This window comes from Fukomys damarensis, unplaced genomic scaffold (assembly GCF_012274545.1).
Source record: "Fukomys damarensis isolate Sample0158 unplaced genomic scaffold, DMR_v1.0_HiC HiC_scaffold_4, whole genome shotgun sequence".
Taxonomy (NCBI): Eukaryota; Metazoa; Chordata; class Mammalia; order Rodentia; family Bathyergidae; genus Fukomys; species Fukomys damarensis.
The window spans coordinates 48,831,372-48,851,375 of NW_022900916.1; the positions used below are offsets into that span (position 1 = coordinate 48,831,372).

The 20,004-nt window shown below is 40.6% G+C and overlaps 1 protein-coding gene across 8 annotated transcripts in view; it reads right to left on the reverse strand.

Annotated features, from left to right (window-relative positions):
- Positions 1 to 20,004, reverse strand: part of St7 (suppression of tumorigenicity 7) — a 315,589-nt gene that overhangs the window by 56,985 nt on the left and 238,600 nt on the right. For all 8 annotated transcript variants that reach the window (XM_010621892.3, XM_010621884.3, XM_010621891.2 and 5 more), the window contains one exon: positions 3,116 to 3,230. In XM_010621892.3, the coding sequence (XP_010620194.1) occupies positions 3,116 to 3,230 (115 nt within the window). The remainder of the gene's footprint in view (positions 1 to 3,115; positions 3,231 to 20,004) is intronic.

The following is a 20,004-nucleotide window of genomic DNA, read 5'->3' on the forward strand; positions in this document are numbered from 1 at the left end:
ACATACACACACACACACACATACATACATACACACACAATGAAATGTTATTCAGCCATAAAAAAGAACAAATTCTGTCATTTGCAAGAAAATGGAAGGATCTAGGTATTATCACATTGCACACAATAAGCCAGATTCAGGAAGACAAATATCACTGGATCTCTCTAATATATGGAACCTATAAAAAGATGGCATGAAAATAGAAGGGACTCACTAGACAAGAAGATGGGAATAAGGGCTGTTAATGGGGGATGGATATTATCAAAATATATGCACTAAACCCTCCAAAAATATGTGAAACTAGGGGAAGGGTGGAAAAGGGTAATGGGGGAATAAAGATGATCAAAGTATGTTACGTGCATGCATGAACCTGCTTTAAAAAATCCATTAGTCTGTACAGCCAAGAATGCACTAATATCAACAACAACAAAAAAAAGTGAAAAAAGGGGGAAACATACTGATACACCTAAACCCATAAACTATCCAAGAAGCAGCTACCCAAGCAGAGGGTTCCAATTTGCAAAGATAACATACAGTCTTCTTCCTTTGGGTGTGGTTCTATGGAGAAGGAGGGAGGGGCTGGAATTCAAAGTGCTGTTTCCAACATCTCATACATAAGAATGATGACACTTGAGCTAGAGTGAGGAATAGGGTGTCCCTAAAAGCTGTCTGTACTCCAAGCACTCTTAAGTACCCATTTCCCTTGCACAGAGCCAGATAAAGGGCCAGCAGCTCAGTCAGGGTCCTTCAAGTCCATGGGAAAAGGACTAGAGATGAACTTGAAAGAACCATTTTATGGTATGGAATGAGGAACAAGAGATGTTTTTCAACATTCTTGAGTAGATGCAGGTCACCCTCAAGGACAGTAACTTCTGGGCCAAGGATTTAGCTCCGTGGTGCTGCTGCCTTCTTCTCATGCACAAGGTCCGGAGTTCGATCCCTGGTACCAAAAGAAGCCAGTAACTTCAGCAGCCACTTCATTACATTTCTACTGTAAATGATGGAGAGCTGAGCCAAGTCAGCACCAAAACTCCCTTCAGAATTCAGTCATGGTTAGGTCATCTGCACTCTATCGACAACCGCTGAACTCAAAACCCCTAATGAGGCATCTCAGCAACAGTATGTGTCCTGGCACTAATGAAGCTCTTTTTCCATGAATAATGAACAAGGACATTATTTCTGTTGCCAGGTACACACATAAACAAAGCTCAACACAAGAGCCTTGATATGGTGAGTTTGTCCATTTGCAACAAAGGAATTTTTCAAAGTGGGAGCCAAGTTTTAGTGGAGGGTGGGAGGGACTGTGGTAACAAATACTATGAACATATGTTATCAGAATCCAATAAATCAGCCTTTGGTTGTTGCAGAACAGAGGCTGTGCAACAGGATTCTTAGAGAAAATGAATAGCTCCAAATAAGTTCATTTTAATTTTGCAAAAGTTTTATAACACAAGAATGATGACTTCTGTAATGAACTGAGATTTCATGAAAGGAGACTCATAAGATTTATGATCCCAAAGGCTCTATTGGCTAAATCTTTATTTCTTAAACTTTGATATATCAGGTTGAGTACAGGTCAGCACTGAGGATGAGCACACTGGAACTTTTCTAAGACAACTGGAAAAGTACACTGGAACCTGAAACTATGGGCATGGGTACCTTTGATACTAAAAGAATCTCAGTGTAGTATTTTGCCTACAAGGAAGCCCACTAAGTTAGCCCACACCACTGTTCAGCTGAACAGTGAGATTCCAACATATATAAAAAAGAATAAAAATGAGCTGACATGAGGGCCAGTCTTTATTTTGTTTACTTTAAAGTGTTCCACAAATACTTTTCGCTTTTCTAAAATAAGTTCCATACTAAGGAGCATGTTATCTTATTACACAGGGGTGCTCATGTCTACAAAGGAAAAATAATGCCATCATTGGCTGAGGGCTTAGTTTCCATCAATTTGAGCAAGAGTTTGAGAAAAACTAAACAAAAATAGCCTCATAATGCCTCAGTTGTCTCAACTGTGAAGGATAACAAAGTCAATCCATTTCAGAAATACCTCATTGAAAATTTTGTGTCAAAAATAATACGCAGGGCCAGGGGTTTAGCTGAGTGGTTCCAGCACCTGCCTTGCAAATGAAAGATCCCAAATTTGATCCCCTGTACGACCTCCCCAAAAATACCCAAATGGTATAGTTTACTCTATGTCTTTGATAAGTTCTTAGAAACTACTGACCTCAATACTTCTTTAAATAAACTAAAGTTGCTTACTAAAGAAAGAGTATTTTATAAGCAAAAAGTAATTGCATATTCACATTGTATAATAACCATTTACTAAGCAAACACACTTATTTTGGGGACAGTTATTGAAATAAAGCAGAATAATATGGAGTTCTGCAGATATTCCAGTAGCTAGGTGATAACAGGTTAATTCTGCAGATAATTTTTGTATGATTAAGCAAATATTGAGTTCATGGATAATAGCAACATGATATATGTTTGAAAACCTCTAGGATGTGCCAGTTTATTTTCCTGGTTTGTTAAGGAATTGGAAAAATAGAATAAGTTCATGGTTGAATAGCTAAAGTGGTGAAGGGCTTTGTAAGCCCATCATGAAATGGGGGTATCCTGCACTAAAGAAAGATCAAGGGTGAAGGGGACACAATCTTATCTCCGAGTATCCTCCGAGTTGGCACATGCGTAGGGGCTAGTAGCTGTTCTATACTGCTTCAGAGGATCAACATGGCCAACAGATAATGGTTGAAGTGAACCAGTGTAGCATAACAGCAAGTCTTCTAATAAATGGCACTGTCCAAACAGGGCAAGAGTGATTTGCAGTGATTCCTGACCATGGAGACAGAAAAGCAGAGTATACACAACTGCAGCACAGGGAAAATGCCAGGAGAGTGGGTGGGAAGGGTCAGAGAGGAGTGGGACTCAAGCCCCTGCTGAGCATGAAGTTCAGAAATTTTATAAAACACCACTATTAAACCGCAGGTGAAAAGTTTTTGACAGAGAATTATTAAAGTGTTGTGCTACTTGAAAATGTCCTTCCAATCTAATCACTAAATATATCAGGAAGAGAGGAGTTCTTAAGCACATAAAATACCCCAGGACTCACCATCATACTTTGCTAAAACTGCTTGAACATCAGCATATGCTTGTAGTTCCAGAAGGGCTTCTAAAAGGTTTTCATGGATGTTGAACATGCTTAGAAGAGGGAACTCCTTCATTAACTAAAAAAAAAAAGAAAGAAAGAAAGAAAGAAAAGAATAGGAAAAAAGAAAAAGAAAAGAAACCAAAGAATAATTAATATATATTTCTTATATTTTTATTGATGTTTTGATAAACACAGGGAAAGGACTACTAGGTAGTTTAAGAACTAAATATTTACTTTATTTTGGTACCAGGGATTGAACTCAGGACCTTGTGTTTGTGAGGCAGATGCAGTGCCACTGAGCTAAATCCCCGGCCCATAAATGTTTATTTTAAATAAGGGTATATTTGATAGTGGATAACATATTTCTATAATATAAAAGTAGAATTGATATTGGAGTATACGCTTTCACAACAACCACCTTTTTTAAAGCATTAAATACTTTTTTCTTCCGATAATGTAGAAAACTGGCAAGTTTGAATTCATGAGACTCTAAAGTGGAGAAAATATAAAACAGGGAGGTTTTTAAAAAAAAAACTGAAGTTGCAGCCAGGCTTGGTTGCGCACACCTGTAATCCCAGCACTTGGGAGGCAGAGGTAGGAGGATTGCCATGAGTTCAAGGCCAGCCTGAACTACATAGTGAGACACTATGTTAAAAAACAAACAAACAAACAAAACCTGAAGTTGCTCAATAGTGACAAAATGTCATCGAGCAGAGGTGGTGCACCTGTGGCACATGTGCCCTGGGTCTGCTATCACTGATAACAGGTTCTAAAAGATTCGCCATCACTGCCACACAGAGACAAAATAAGGCAAAAGCTGAAAAATACCTCACAGTCTTTCATGGTTAGGTCACTAGGGAACTTGTCAAGAACAATTTGGATGAAAAAGAGAAGGGTAAGCAATTGGGCATTGTTTTTTGGGGGATTTGCTTGTTTGTTTGTTTGTTTTTTAAGCAACCTGGTTACAAAATTGATCAGAAAAAAGTCAGAAAGTGGCTAGAAGGTTTTATGTTAAGAAAAAAAATTTGTGAATAGTGTTGGGGATAAAGAAAGAAATTCAAAAGTTCCTTCCTGGTGATCTCAATATAACAGGAGTCAAGATCACTTTCTGAGACCAAGGGATTAGGTGGCAGGAGGAAGTTTAAAGGTACAGGCGGAAATGCAGGATAGTCACAAAGGAAAGATCTGCTTCGGGAGACAAATAAAGGTTGCTAGCTAGGGCCATCCTGAGGGGCTGATAAACTGAAGGCCATGAATTTATAGGGGCTACAACTGCCATGATTGTCAAGTTCTAGCTAGCAGTGGTCAGCAGCCCAAGAATAGTGGCACGATATCAAACCCACTGCCTATATTCTCTCTAAACAGACTTGAGTTACAGTCCATGAAGTCAAGGAAAGATGGGAGAGATTGGTGTAATGGTGAGAGAGTGACTAAAGCTGTAGCAGCGCTGGGTGAGAAGGAAGAGAAGTCTAAAGGTGGTTAAAATAAATAATATTGAACATCTCTGGAAAACAAAAAGAAGGGCTGAGGATTTTAGTGTAAAATCCTGTTAGAAAATGCCAAAATTCTCATCTTAAGAGAAAGGTAATCGGGTTCTTTATAAAAATCGAAGTCATGTATTCATGCTGTTCTATTTGATTTTCTACAAACTTTTCTGATGTGACATAATGACCTCTAAGGAAGTGATAATTATTTTTAATGTCAATATCTTTAAAGCAATTATTCTGAGAGAAATCAGATTCAAAAATAGGCTAATTCACTGTCAAACTATAAACCAGTGTATACACTGTACAAACTACCTCCTCCTTCACTGGGAATGTTATTATGATGCTTTGTTTTTTAAAGCCAAAACTCATTTAGCATATCTTTAAAGGTAAATAATTTTCTGCAACACTAATAAAAAACACCCATCTTGAGGATATACTAAGTGAAATAAATAAGTCATACATGTGTAAATACAGAATAGTTTCTCTGGTGTGAAAAACCGTAATAGTACATAAGATCCTAATAAGATAATTGACCATGTGAAATAGGAAGTAAAGGGCTAAAGTGTAGGAAAAGGTAATAAGGAAAAAGAAAAAAATGTGAGAAAATGAGAAAATGAAAACAAAGTGTTTGTAAATGGGGAGGGGAGGAGGGGATGAAGGGAGGGCGGGACAAGGGGAAAAATGAGAACCAAGACCTGTCATGTAAAGGTACAAGATCCCAATAATGAATGTAATTGTACTGTGTACCTAAAATGTACCAATAAACTCAATAAAAAAAAACCCACCCATCAAAATGATTCTGTGTTCAAGAAGACAGTCTGAGCCTCCTTGAGATGCCTGCAGTATTTTCACTGTTAGTAAAGGAAGTGAATAAGACAACACCACACAATGTTATGTTCTGTAACCAATGAAAGTTTTTCTTGTTCTGGTTCACTATGATTCTGGTTGACATTACCCTTTGATTTTTTTTCTCTCCTATTAAAGCTTGTTAGAATTAAAACTGTCATCCTGTAATTGGCCATACAAAAAAGACTCCTCTAAATTGCAACTTTAAACATTTATTGTTTTTGACCATTTCTTCAGGTAACAATAAAATTTCAAGGGCATTAGCATATTCTGTAATTCTAAACTGTACTTCAAAATATTAGTTGAAGTTTTAAAATGGTCTTACTAAAATCCAATGAGACCACATGCACAAACACACTGGCCTCACTGGTTTCTGCAGAATTAGAGGACACTCGGAGCTTGAGCAGCAGTGCTTTCACTGGGAACTTGGATGGAGTGTGCTGTGTAAAAATAATTGCCAGTAGAAATATTTTAAACACGGACAATAGCAAATGCTAGGCAGATAATGTAAGTCACATAACAATTTGTGTCTAGCTTCTCTTACTATAAAAAAGAAAAAGTAAAACCCCTGCTGCTTCTTTCATACTCTTCAGCCCTTTACTAACCATTTTAGAAAAAAGCCCTGGAACACTATTTCTTTGGCTCTGTTTACTCTTCACCCTACTGCTACACTCTGACTCCCCTTCCCACGACTGTTAACCTGGCCGGCCCACAAGCATGGATGACTTGCTCCTGTGAACACCCCCCAGCCCTTTTCTTGCTTTACCTCTACATCGTATGACACCTTGATAAGCTTTTCCTTGAAACTCTTGCCTCTCTTAATATGGTCAATACTATTCTCAAGTAGTGACTATCTCATAGCTCCTTTTCTAGCTTCTCTCTTGTCTGCTATTTAGTAATAAGTTGTAGGTGAGCTCGGTCTCAAGTCCCTGTACTGGGGGCCAACTGTAGTTAAGTCCCTAGCCAAGCCCTATGTTGGTGTCGCCACCTGTTGCCAATCCACCTGGCTGGCCCCTGGGCAAATGAGGATGAGTGACAAAGAGAAAGGACTCAGTTTCACAGGCTGGCAGCCTGAGAGCCCTCACCTCTAGTAGCCAGAGGAGCCCGGAGCTTTTGGCTCACCTTGCTTTTATTCGCCCAAACATAGCACAAGCAATCAAGTAACACCAGATTCATCTGCTTTACAATATCCATTAGTACAATCTCTCGTAAACAACTTAACCTCAGGTGTCGTATAACCTCAGCTGCACCCCCAGTGCAGGCTTACTCCTCTGTGCTCACAGGGGAGGCCAATTAGGCCTCAATTCTCCTCTGGTCTCCCACAGTAAGTCATCTTCTAGGGCACGTTCCATGTCCTTTAACCACAAACCCTTAATCTCTAGCACTCCTTGCTTTTAGGTGCAGGATCTCAGCACCACCATCGTCGTGGGGATGGGTCCCATATCCTCTCTGACTTCTCTCCTAAGCTACAAAACCAGTTTATAAACTGTCTTCATGGCAGTTTTATCTCTGCATTCTTAAAGGTACAACAACTAATACTGAACAGATAATTTTTCCATTTCTGAACCGAACCTTCAAACTTGTTCTTTCTTCTTGATGTCTCCCGCCTTGGGTAAGAGCATCATTAATCCCCTGACACCCTCCATTTCAGAGGCTCCTAAAATCCTGAGTAAATATGTAAAGAAGGCCAAGAGCTTTAATCAAGTTTACAGAAAGCTGTAACGCAAACACCTCAGGCATCAGGACTGTCTCCTTTTCTCTAACTTTGCTACCAGTAACTTAGCTTATGCCTTCCTACTTTAGTGACATCGCTCAAATAAGCACCTTAGGCTGCTTCTCTCAGATCACTTCTTTTTAGGCAAACCTTCACAATGCTGTCATAAAGGCCTTAATACACACAAAGCCCATCACACCACTGTATGGCGGGACCTGTCCCACTATGGCACTGGCATGGCTAAATGCAGCCCAAGGAAACAATTAGATGCAAATGAAAGTACAAACAAGCTGTTTATCACAGCTAAAAATCAAAAGCAAGCAAGTTAAAGATTAACCTATTATAAGACATTTAAGTATAAAAGAATACAGTCACCTTTTGGGCTATAATGGGTAGTCATTAGAAGTCAATGTCTCAATTTTTAATGGCATGGCTTAAAAATGCTGACATGTATTGTGAACTGAGAAAATACCACACACAAAACTATATTTTGCAATAAGGTCATGCTTATGTTATGTACCTATGCACAGGAACACACTTAGAAAAACACTAGTTAGTTAGAAAAACACTAAAATGTTTTAACAGTAATTGTTTCTGGTTGGTGAGATTAAAAGAGATTCATATTTCTTCCACATTCTCTATATGTTGTAATATTTTAAAGTCATATGTATTCATTTGACACTTTCTTGGGGGAAAGTGACTACTTTTAATAATATTGGTTTCTCAACAAATTCAGGTTAAAATCTGAAATCCCTAGCATGGCAAAAAGTCCCTCCTAACCAGTCCCTGTCTCCTACAGCAGCCTCATCTCTATACGTCAGCCATAGAACAGCTTTCAGTCCCTTCAATAGGTCACTTTCGCTCCCCGCCCAGAAGCATTCTGCCTCCGTGGTCAACACGACTTTCAGGAACACTTACCTGCCTCCTAACTCTTGATCTCTTCCCCTCCATCTGCACACTAAGTATTCCTGACCTGAACTATCACAGTCCTTATCATAATAGACTACTAATAATCCTCCTCCTCATGAGCAGGACCTCTGACTTACTGCTGTATCCTTGGACAATGACCGATGCGTCATGGGTGCTCCATACACATTTAATGGTTGCAAATGCTTTTTAAAGTTCTATTCCTTTCGGACACATTATCAGTGTTCTTCCACTGGTCTAATTCAGGCTGTGAGTTACATATCCTTTAACATATTCTATCATTTATAATCTTCCATTATCTCTACCTTGGATAAAGTATAGCCAGAATCCATAAGTTCTGACTCAATGTACAGAATGATTTTCTTATGCTTGGAGCTGCCTAAAAATGAAATAGATGGTATAGAGAAGTCTATATCACTGGGACTGTTAATGTAGAGGAGCCAGTCATGGGACAAGGACACTTCCAAGGATCTTTCAAATTCTGTAATTCCAGAGAAAACATTACCAGCTTCTAAGCATAATTTCAAGGCCCTCTCTCAGCTCAGTGCCAGATTCCTCTCACCTCTCTTGTCTTCTGCAGAATTAAACTTTAGCCTTGTCAGAGCACATTATTTACACGCCATTCCCAGAATTCTTGCTACAGTAACTAGCCACTGTGTTTTGCTCAAATGGTTTTCACCACCTGGAATACCTTTTCCCTCATTTATAAGGTAGCCTGTCAAAAATCACAACACCCTCTAAAACCCAAATCAAATGCCACCTCCTAAAGTCACAGCATCATAGAATGTGAGAGCCAGAAGAGTCCATGGAGATCATCCAGACACCCTCCTCACTTTACAGACCAACTCCTTCCCACCCCACCCCACCCCAACAAAACACAATGAAGCCTACAAATGTAAGTGATTCAGCCAAGGTTAATGCTGGGACTATGATTCAAAGCCAGTCATCAACACTGAGTCCAAATTTCAACTCACCAGAACCCCAGTGTCTGGACTGCCCAGTCCAGAACTAAACAGAGTTTTATGTTTCTGACACAATACTTACATGCCCGCTTTCTATTGTGTTTACATGAATTTAAGAAAATAGCTGTCTTATAGAGGAAAGAGCCCTATATTCCTGAGGTGAAATTCAACCTCTTCCACTTACTACCTCTGTGATTTCATATAAGTTACTTAATCTCTCCAGTTTTGCTTTCCTTACCTCCTGGGTCTTCTCATAGCACATGCGATGTCTTCTCAGGTTCTTTCTACCAACCTACTTAATATCACTAACCGCCATGCACATTGTCAGGCCTACCCTAAACCAACAGGAAAAAGCAAACAGGCTGCTTTCAGTAAACAGCAGCAGGTTCTCAGTAAATAGGGCAAATGGATTCAAAATGTGGTTTATTATCTCCCTGGGGCCAAGAAGTCCAGTAACTATACCTACCTGAGAAGACTGTCCTAGGACATCCAAGTCATAAAAATTCTTTGTAATTATAGCCACTGCCCTAATATCTATATAAGTATAGTCTTCCTCCCCTCCTGGCTGCTATTTCTCTCTTCCAATGTTAGCGCATCCACTCACAGGTGAAAATCTTTCCCTGCCAGCTTCTAGAATCTCCTGATTTCAGCCCCTATTCACTGGAATAAACTTTTCTTCTTCTCATGACAAAGAGCCTGTTTCTTGACAAGTGGATTCTTTATAACACTGTCACGTTCTGAAACATTTTCATTTATGTGACTAAATATTAGATAATTTGAAAAGCAAAACAAAACAGAATGATAATGTTATTACAGTGATCAGAAAGTATTTCTGTAAGGGGCCAGAGAATATTTGGGTTTTTTAAGCCATATGGTCTCCACTGTGACAATCAACACTGACCTTATAGCTTGAGAGCAGCCATGGACAACATGTTAACGAATAAGCAAGGCTGTGTCCCACAGAACTTTACTTATAGAAACAGACAACAGGCTGAATTTGGCCCACGGTCCTTAGTTTTTCAATTAGTAAAACTTAAAAAATCAAAAGGACTCCATACATGGAGTTTAGCAGTGGTATAATACTTTGAAAACCTAACAGCTGGTTAGCAATGTTGCGGTAGGAGTACCGAAGACAGGAGTTGGGTAAAAAAACAAACTTTATTGCTCGTAGCAAGGCCAGACCCTGGAAATAAGTCTTTGTGGTCTGACCCTGAGCTCAGATCTGAACAAACTTTTATACCATTACAAGCGAAGCTGGATTATCTGGCAAAGCAGAAGCGTTACATTGAGGATTTTCATTTTACAGGTGGCTTTTGATAAGCAGCTACAGCAGAGTCTTAAGATATCTTGCTACAGGGAGAGCACTGCGGTTTGGAAAATACATATCTTAAACACAGAATGCCTTAACATTTCATGAGAATAATGTGTCTTAGTTTATAAAGTACAATTTTAGCTTTAGGAATTACAATTTTTTCTGCAACATTTCCCCCTCTTTTTGTATCAGGATGATTCTTCATCCAAATGGACATAATGTGTTTGATGTACTATCATTTGATAAGCTACTATGGATTGTACCCTTTGAGTAATAAATTTGGTCAGCCAGTTAAAGAGACATGGGCCAACTGTGATCAGCAGCAGAACCATGAGTGGTCCAAGAAAGGCACTGACCCATGGTTTCCAATTGGACAATGACCAGTCCCACCAGGAGCTTGATTCCTGGATTCCATATTTGACTTGGATTTTCTTGAGTCATTCTCTTAAATGGCTCATTGATTCCCTAACTATCCCAGCTATATCCTCCACAATCGTTAACTGGCCATCCATAATGTTCCATGGGACAAGCATCAAATGTGATGGTCAAGGGGTGTCCCTCAGGCTCCCATTTTATAGTCTTAATCAGTTGGGGTAAGCTGCCTGCCATGGCCAGTTCAAAGGTCCGGTGGTCATGACCTGCAGAGTAGGAGAGAAGAACATTAAAGGTTAGAACTACTAGGAAGGGCTGCATGTCCCCTTGTAGATCCTCAAGCTTCAGCCATGCATTGAACTGTCAGCTTCTTTTCTTTTTTGAGACAGGGTCTCACTATGTAGTTCAGACTGCTCTGGAACTCACTGTGTAGCCCAGGTTGGTCTCAAACTCACAGCAATCCTCCTGCCTCAGCCTCCCAAATGCTGGGATTACAGGCATGTACCACTACGCCTGGCTGAGCTGTCAGCTTCTGCAGTGATAGGCGCAGGGGTTTGGGTGTGTTGTCTCTTTAGTGCCTTCAGAGGATCAGTTGGGTCAGCCTGCCAGGTCCACTCAGAGTCTGGGTGAGTCTTTTTCCCTTGAGAGTGGTAAATCCAGGGCTAGATTTCAGCTTCCTTCACTGCTGTAGGAGTAGTCACAACAATAACATAAGGTCCTTTCCAAATAGGAGCTAATGGCTCCTTTTCCAGTCCTTGACATAAACCAATTGTCCTGGTCCTAAATTGTGTGCTGGGCTGTCTGTTAGTACATCATCCCTTTCTCTAGAATATTTATGTAGTCGATTAAGAACTTGTCCTAGTGCTTCAGGCACTTTTTTCCCTTTTGCCCATCTCAGTGCTTGTGTGAAGGCCCACAGTTCTGCCCTCTGTGCTGACCATCCTGCAGGGAGAGGTCTGGCTAGGAGCACCTCTTTAGTGGTGACCACGGCGTAGCCAGCTCGTCATATCCCCTCCCTGACTGAGCTACTTCCATCTGTGAATAGGGGGCACTCAGCACCAGTCAGGAGGGTCATTTGTAGGTCTAGATTCCATCAACAGTCAGCAGACAGTCATGGTCAGGTGGGCCCGACTCAGTGGGAAGATGGGTGGCAGGCTTGAAGGACTAAACACTGGAGAGTGTCTCTTTTCACAGAAGAGAGCCCGATATTGGAAAATGTGGCTATTGGAAAGTCAATTTTGGCCACACATATTGAGCAGTTTGATTACCCATGAGAGGTATACACTGTCAGTTCTTGGCCTAAAGTTGGCTTCTCAGCCTCCCTAATAAGCATTACAGTAGCAGCTATGGCTCATAGACAGGGAGGTGATCCTTTTGCTATGGAGTCCAGGTTTTTGAGAGATAGGCTACCGGCCTTTTCCAGGGTCCGACCTTCTGTGTGAGCATTCCCAGTGCTATGTGAGCTTTTTCATCAACAAACAAGTTGAAAGGTCTGGAAACATTGGGAAGCCCAGGTGTTGGTGTGAAGGAACAGTCCTGTTCGAATGTCCAGGTTAAACTTGAGAGTTTGCTTTCTTTCCCTTTGAACATCTTACACAGAGGCTTGGTTTTCTCTGTGAACCCAGGGATCCATATCCTGCAGAAGCCAATTGCCCTGAGAAAATCCCTGGCTTTCTTTTTCTGTTGGGTTTTGGAATGGAGCATATTACCTTTTCTCTTGGGCTCTAACTGGTGTTGTCCCTGTCTAATGTCAAATCCCAGGTATCAAACCTCACTCTGACAAATTTGAGCCTTCCTCCAAGATACTTTGTGTCCTGTCTCTTGGAGAAATTCTAAGAGGGCCTTGGTTCTTTCCCAACGGTCAGCTCTCTCTTCACCACAAAGCAGGAGAACATCTACATACTGGAGTAAACTGCAGTTGTACTGTTGGTGAGGGGAGCGTCGAAGGTCAGAGGCTAGTGCTTCCCTGAAGAGCATGGGGGAATTTTTGAATCCCTGTGGTAGCCTAGTCCAAGTTAATTGTCCTTTATGTCCTGTGCCTGGATCTTCCCATTCAAAGGCAAAGGTAGGTTGACTTTGAGGGGCTATCTGCAGGCAGAAAAAGGCATCTTTCAGATCAAGGCAAGTGAACCATGCTGCATCTGGTGGGATGGGGCTCAGTAAAGCGTGTGGTTTTGGTACCACAAGAGGAAGGGTGACTACAGCTTGGTTGACTGTAAAAAGATCTTGAACTGGTCCGTAGTCCCCATTGGGCTTCTCGACTGGAAGGAGAGGAGTATTCCATGGGGAGCTGCATTCTTTCAAAAGTCCCATTTCCTTAAATCTGGTTTTATGTGGCTGGATCCCCTGGTTTAATTTCTGATTAGATGCAAGGTAAGCTAAGACTGCTGTTATAAATAAGAGAGTTCAAATAAGGTTAACCAGGCCTAGAGTTTTGAAAAGCTATCTGATAGCCCCACTACAGGTAGGTCAAGAAAAATGCTTTTTTACCATGTGGTTATCAAGGCATCCTAAAGATATAAACTTTTCTTTCCTTTTTCTGCTGTGCCCTCAGATAGTTAAGATATGGGAACAACTAAACATATATCCTCTTTAAGTACTTAGAGGTGGCAAAAAGTATAGCTTTTAATAAAACACAATTTCATGATAAAATTCATCTTTCCCATTTGAGGTTTCCTAATACTGCATAGCCAATTTAGAAAGTATATTTTAAACTACGACTGTATTACCTCATTGGGACCTTATGTGATCATGATTTCAAGAAAGGGGACTTGTGAGGACCTTGATCTTTGATATGGTGATATGACAGGAAATCAGGAAGACACTGGAGCCTGAAGGTCTCACGGAGGATTTAGAGTAGGCCACTTTCCTACGTACTGCTACGCGACTACACTCTCAAACCGTCTGCCCAGTGAATCCTTCACATGGCCTTCACGTTTGCTTCTCTTTGCAAAGCCTTTCAAGAAGCTTCTGCGCTCTGGTTTCCATTCACAGAAGCCCTCCTTCCGGCCAGCAGGCCTTTCTCCTTTCTGTTACCTCCGTCAGCAGGTTCGCCTCAACTTCACTGCCCACAGTGTCTTCCCCTTCCCAAAGGCGACAGGTGGCCATCATAGAAACTTGTGCAGCCACTGTCTTGGCCCCCCAGAGAGTCCTAGTGATCTTTAATTTCTACTGTCTTCAGGCTTGGTGTTCATTCATGGTCTTAAATTAATCTTTCTGTCCTCTCTCCAAAAAGGCAGATGGGAAAGAATCAACATTCCAATATGATGGTGAAAACGGTGATCTCTGAAATACATTCAGAGAATGAAGGAAACAGGCTGGGTCTCCTCTATGTCACCAGGATGTGGATCCACCTCTAAGTGAAGAGGTGGAGGCCGAAACCCGAATTCTCGTATGCAGGCAAACATAGAGCGGCTCTCTCTCATCAGGCGGCTGAGGAGGAATGTGTCTAGAGAATTCTTCCTCTGACACCACATCTGCGTGATCTGGTGGTGTTCCGGCAGGGTCAGTGTCAGCCAGCTCATGTCCATGCTGAACTGGCTGGCGGTGCCGGAGTTTCTGCTGCCAAAACCAGTACAGGAATCGTACCAATGACTAATGGCAGCTTGAGCATCAGCCTTTTAGCGCCAGGAATGTGAAAGTACACACATCTAAGGAACAGCCCCCTCTGAAAGTGCAACCATCCAGGATGGAGGGAGTCATAGGTGGAGTTTTTAGAGTCTCCCATTCCATGTGTCGGTGCTCCCTGAGTCAGGAGATGTGGGTTGTTGTGGCTCCAGGGAAGCAGTGGCCTAGGGTGGGGGAAAGTCTGCTTTTTTCTTGTTCAGGGTCATAGAGAATTGGTTTCTTCAAATCTTCTGAATCATTTAGCTTTAAGATCAGTATTCTCCCTTTTGTTCCCATGGCACAAATGCATAGCCAGGAGAGCATTGCTCCGCACAAGTTCAGCCAGGAATCGATGTATGGAAATTGGTGGGGATGTTCCTTTCCCTGGAGCGGTGACTGCCTGCCAAACACATCTCACTATCTTAATGTCTAGAATGCCCTCTGCTGGCCACCCCTTGTACAGACGTGGCCATTCTAATTCACAAAAGGTCCTAGGCTTTTGGGGCTTCATCTTAACACCACAGTCATCTGAAAATCCTTTCTTAAAACCCTTTAACATACATTCTACTACAGTGGGGCACGAGGTACCTGTTCCCATGATCATTAGGCGCTATGCCTCAAGGAGTGGGTGCCCCTTTCTAATTCAAATTGTTTAACAACCTGACTCAAGAATAAGAATCCAAATTAAACAAGACGCTGTGTCTCAAGGTTTAAATTGTTTAAGAAACAGACTCAAGAGTCCTAACAAACAAGAGGCTGTCTCAAGGGGGTGATCAAGCTTTTTTTTTATCCAGGAGGTGGCTAAAAACAGAACCAAAGGTTTCTAACTGGGGTTTGGTCCAACCTCTGGCAGAGAGGAGAGGGTCCACAGGGGGCCAAGGAAAAGACTCCTAGGGCCGCCCCGCTACCCACCCCCATGAGTTGGGAGACTGACAGTCCAGCTGGGTCTGGCCAAGCAATGTAGCCTGAAATTTCTTTCAGTTCCCAGACAATGCTCCAAATATTTCAGCAGGAGTACTGAAAGGATCTTTAAGAGACTTGGGAGTTGGGTAAATAAACAAACTTTATTGCTCTTAGCAAGGCCAGACCCTAGAAACAAGTCTTTGTGGTCTGACCCTGAGCTCAGATCTGAACAAACTTTTATACCATTACAAGTGAAGTGAGGGTTATCTGGCAAAGCGTTACATTGGGCTTTTCATTTTGCAGGTGGCTTTTGATAAGCAGCTACAGCAAAATCCTAAAATAGCTTCTTGCTAAAGGGAGAGCACTGCAGTTTGGAAAGCGTTAGATTTTCCTTGTCTTGAGATGGCTGCTACATAAAACAACAGCCTTCTCCTTCGCATAATGCCCTGCTTCCCCTTTAGAATACAGCTTCTTCCACCAAAAGGACAACCTTCTTCTTCCCAAAATGGCCCTCTTTCCACCAAAAGAGTAACCTGATACTCACTACCTCCCTAGTAACCAGTGATGTCACAGGCTCCTCCAATTCCTTACTGTTATTACCGGACCCCACCACAGCTCCTATAAAAAGCGCTCCCTGTCTAGGCCATTTTGCTCTTCCTCCTTTGTTTTGGAGACAGCCCAGCAGATCCTCCTTATAATAAAGGCTTGCTACAGTCCTGCTCTGGTCCTAGTTTTCAGTTCTTTTTACCTAACAGAAAGTACATATCTTAAACACAGCATGTCTTAACATTTCATGAGAATATTGTGTCTTAGTTTATGAATTACAATTTTAGCTTTATGAATTCCAACTTTTCTGTAACAGGAAAACTATGGTAAATGGAAAAAGGCCTACCCTATACCACAGGACTCCCCTTCCAGCTGAATTCCTAGAGCCATTCATGTGCTGAATTGGCACTAAAAGAAGAGGAAGCCTCGTTACAGTGGACTGAATACATGAAATGAGGTTTACCCGCCTGACAAAATGCTAGTCTGTTGATAAAAGGAGTGAGCTAGAGCTTAACATACCTTCACATGGACAAAAGCCAAACAGTCATGAGTAAAGAAGTACACTACTGAGAAACATGTCTCACATATAAGCCCATTGAAGTCAATTAAAATTGTACACAAAACTACATACAGTTTACATACATGGATATACATTATGAAAATGTATAAAAACAAATTGACAATTTATTAGCACCTTGCAGGAGGTGAATCGTGGTCATATAAAAGTGCAACTTATCATACTATTTGTTTCTTTTCATTGGAAAGAACAAAATGCAAAAATTTTAATCATTATTGATTCCATGAATTATTTTAAATTTTAGGTAATACAGCTATTTTTTACATATTATTATTTTTCATATATTTTTATGATTGTCTATTAATTTTACAAAACACTATTTAATGTGGTATTTTCACACAGGCATAAAACATATTTTGATCCTATGTACCCTGCATTATCTGCCTTATATTCCCTTCCCTTTCTCTGGTATGATAATAGTCTTCCTTCAATGCTCATGCCATCTCTGTGTGTCTGTGTGTGTGTGTGTGTGTGTGTGTGTGTGTGTGTGCGCGCGCACGCATGTATGTGTGTGTTAGATTCTACATATTAGAGAAAACCTGGGATACTGTCTTTCTGAGTCTAGCATATTTCCCATAACATGATGACCTCCAGTTCCATCCATCTTGTTAAAATGTCATTTTTTTGTTTGTTAAGGCTGAGTAATATTCCATTGGGCATACATATGCCACATTTTCTTTATTCAGTCATCTGCTATTTGGCATATAGGCTAATTTCATATCTTGGGTATTATGAATTGTGCCCCAATAAACATGGGAATGCAGTTATCCTATAGTATGCAGACTTTGATACAAGTATACTATATGATACTACATCCTATAGTATGCAGACTTTGATACAAGGAATGGTGCATCGTGCAATCAAATGGTAGGCCTAATTTTAGATTTTTGAGGGACCTCCATACTAATTTCCACAGTGGCTCTACTTATTTACATCCCATTAGTAATGTAGAAAAGTTTCTTTCTTCCCCACATCCTCACCACTGTTTACTGTTTTCTGTACCCTTAATGATAGACAGCCCTTCAGACTGGAGTGAAGTGGAATCTCAGTGTAAATTTGATTTGTGCTTCCCTAATGACTAAAGATGTTGAATGTTTTTTCATATGTAGTATTTATCAGCCATTTGTCCTTCTCTTGAGAAGTCTCTGTTCAATCCATTTGTCCATTTACTGATTGGGCTGAGTGTTTGGTATTAAATCTTTGAGTGCTTTATAGACTCTGCATATTAAATCCTCTGTCTCAAGAATAGCTGGCAAAGATTTTTCTCCCATTCTGTAGGCTGTCTGGACTCTTGGTTGGTTCCATTGCTGTGTGGAAACTTTTCAATCGATGTCACCCCATTTGTTGTTTCCTGCTGTTCTTTCCTGGGCTACTGGAGTCCTCCTATTCAGGAAGTCTTTGCCTGTGCCCCAGGCTTTAAGGGTTTCCTTTATGTTTTCTGTCACTTTTATAGTTCAGGTCTTATACCTATCACTTTGATCCATTTTGAATTGGCTTCTGTACAGACTGAGAGATAGAGACATAGTTTCTTATGGATATCCAGTTATCACAGTACCATTTGTTAAAGATGCTGCCTTTTCCCCAACGAATGTGTTTGGTTGCTTTGTCAAGAATCAGATGGCTCTAGCTGAGTGGGTTTGCTTCTGTGTCCTGTGTTCAGTTCCATTGGTTTATGTGACTATTTAGGGGCTGGTACCATGGTGTTTTTGTGACCAAGGCTTTGTAGTATAATTTGAAATTGGCCACAGTGACGCCTTCGGCCTTGCTCTGTTTGCTTATGATTGCTTTGGCTATTTGTGGCCTCTTGTGTTTCTTTGAATCTTAGGATTGTTTTTTCTAGTCCTGTGAAAAATGTCATTAGTATTTTGATGGAGATTACAATGAAGCTGTAGATCACTTTTTGTACTCTGACCATTTTAACAGTACTCCTTCCGCTGATTCATGAATATGGATCGTTCGATCTTCTCGTCTCTTCTTCAATACTTTCTTTAGTGTTCTGTAGTTGTCACTACAGAGTTCTTTCCCCTCTTTGCTTACAATGATTCTTAGGCATTTCCATTTTTGAAACTATTGGAATGGAGTTGTTTTCCTGATTTCTTTCTCAAATAGTCCATTATTGGTATTTTAAAAAGCTATTGATTTTTAATGTTCTTTTAGTATCCTTTGTATATTATTTCTTCTATCTTTTTACATTTTTAAAGCTTCTTCAAAACTGCATATGGTGGTACACACCTCCAAGACCAGCACTTTGGGAGGCTGAGGCAGAAGTTCTGTAAATTTGAACCCATCTCAGGCAATTTATCAACTTAGTCTTTATCTCAACTTTTTAAAGTTTGTTTTTCAACAGTAAGTTCATTACATATACTTTTCATGTGTAATTCCTCAGAGGAACTTAAATTCATTAGCTGATTTGATTTCTTATTTTCTTTTCTTTTTTTCAGTTTTTTGAGACAGGGTCTCACTATGTAGTTGAGATTGACCTGGAACTCACTATGTAGCCCAGGCTGGTTTCAAACTCACAGCGATCCTCCTGCCTCAGCCTCCCAAGTGCTGGGATTACAGGTGTATGCCAACCACGCCCGGCTTGCTTTCTTATTTTCTAATAGCCTTACCATTCAGGCTTTGACTCTGTAGCTCATTAAAGTGCTAGTGTCACAAAAAGATGTCTCTGACTAAACAGCATCTAGAGAATTTCCACTCTGAGGTGTGATAAAACATTTCGATGTACTGTACCTCAATTCTCTAGTAATTTCAAATTACTACAAATCTCACATGAATTATAGTTTACAGTCCCACTTTATTTTCCACCTGAGTTCCAGAGAGGAGATTTGCTACAGTTGTGGCCCAAGGAAGTATAAAAATTACTAGTTCATCTTGAAAGATGTGTCAGAGTTAAATCTACGCTATAGTATATTCAGTCTCAGTCTAATCCTCAGTGCTGAGATTGGAGTTTGGCTTAAACAATAATAAAATAATAATAACTTCTTTCTGTCATAAAATTTCACATTGTTTCTTCTTCAAAACTACATCAGTGACTTGCACAGTAAAAGATTGGTGTCCTACATATAGAGAAAAGGTTTCATTTGGAAGAGGGAGCACACTATGAAAGCCAAGTGCACAGGTGCTTTTGCAATTGATTCGATCTAGGTTTTTATTCTGGGATAGTTGACTTTCTGAGCCCTGGGTGAGCTTGATTCATTTCCATCAGCAGAAAGAGAAGGGTGACAACTAGTTCTCAGTGCACATACAGCCCCCACCTGAACACAGTAAGAGCTGTTATCCTCACATGATGTTGACCTAAGTACATTGCAGTTTTGAAGTGCTAGGTAAAATTTTTGTAGTAGTGTAAGTAGTGCTTTTGTTTTTAGTTTCCCAATACCATACAGGATATCACTATTTATTTTACAATAATGTACAAAAAAGTGACTTGGTGCCAGTACACCGACATATGCCTATAATCCCAGCTCAGTTGGCTGAGGCAGGAAGATCCCAAATTTGAGCTCAGTCTGGGAAATGTAGCAATGAGAAAGACCCTATCTCAAAATAAGAAATTTAAAAAGGCTGCAGATATAGCTTACCATGAAGGCTCTGGGTTCAA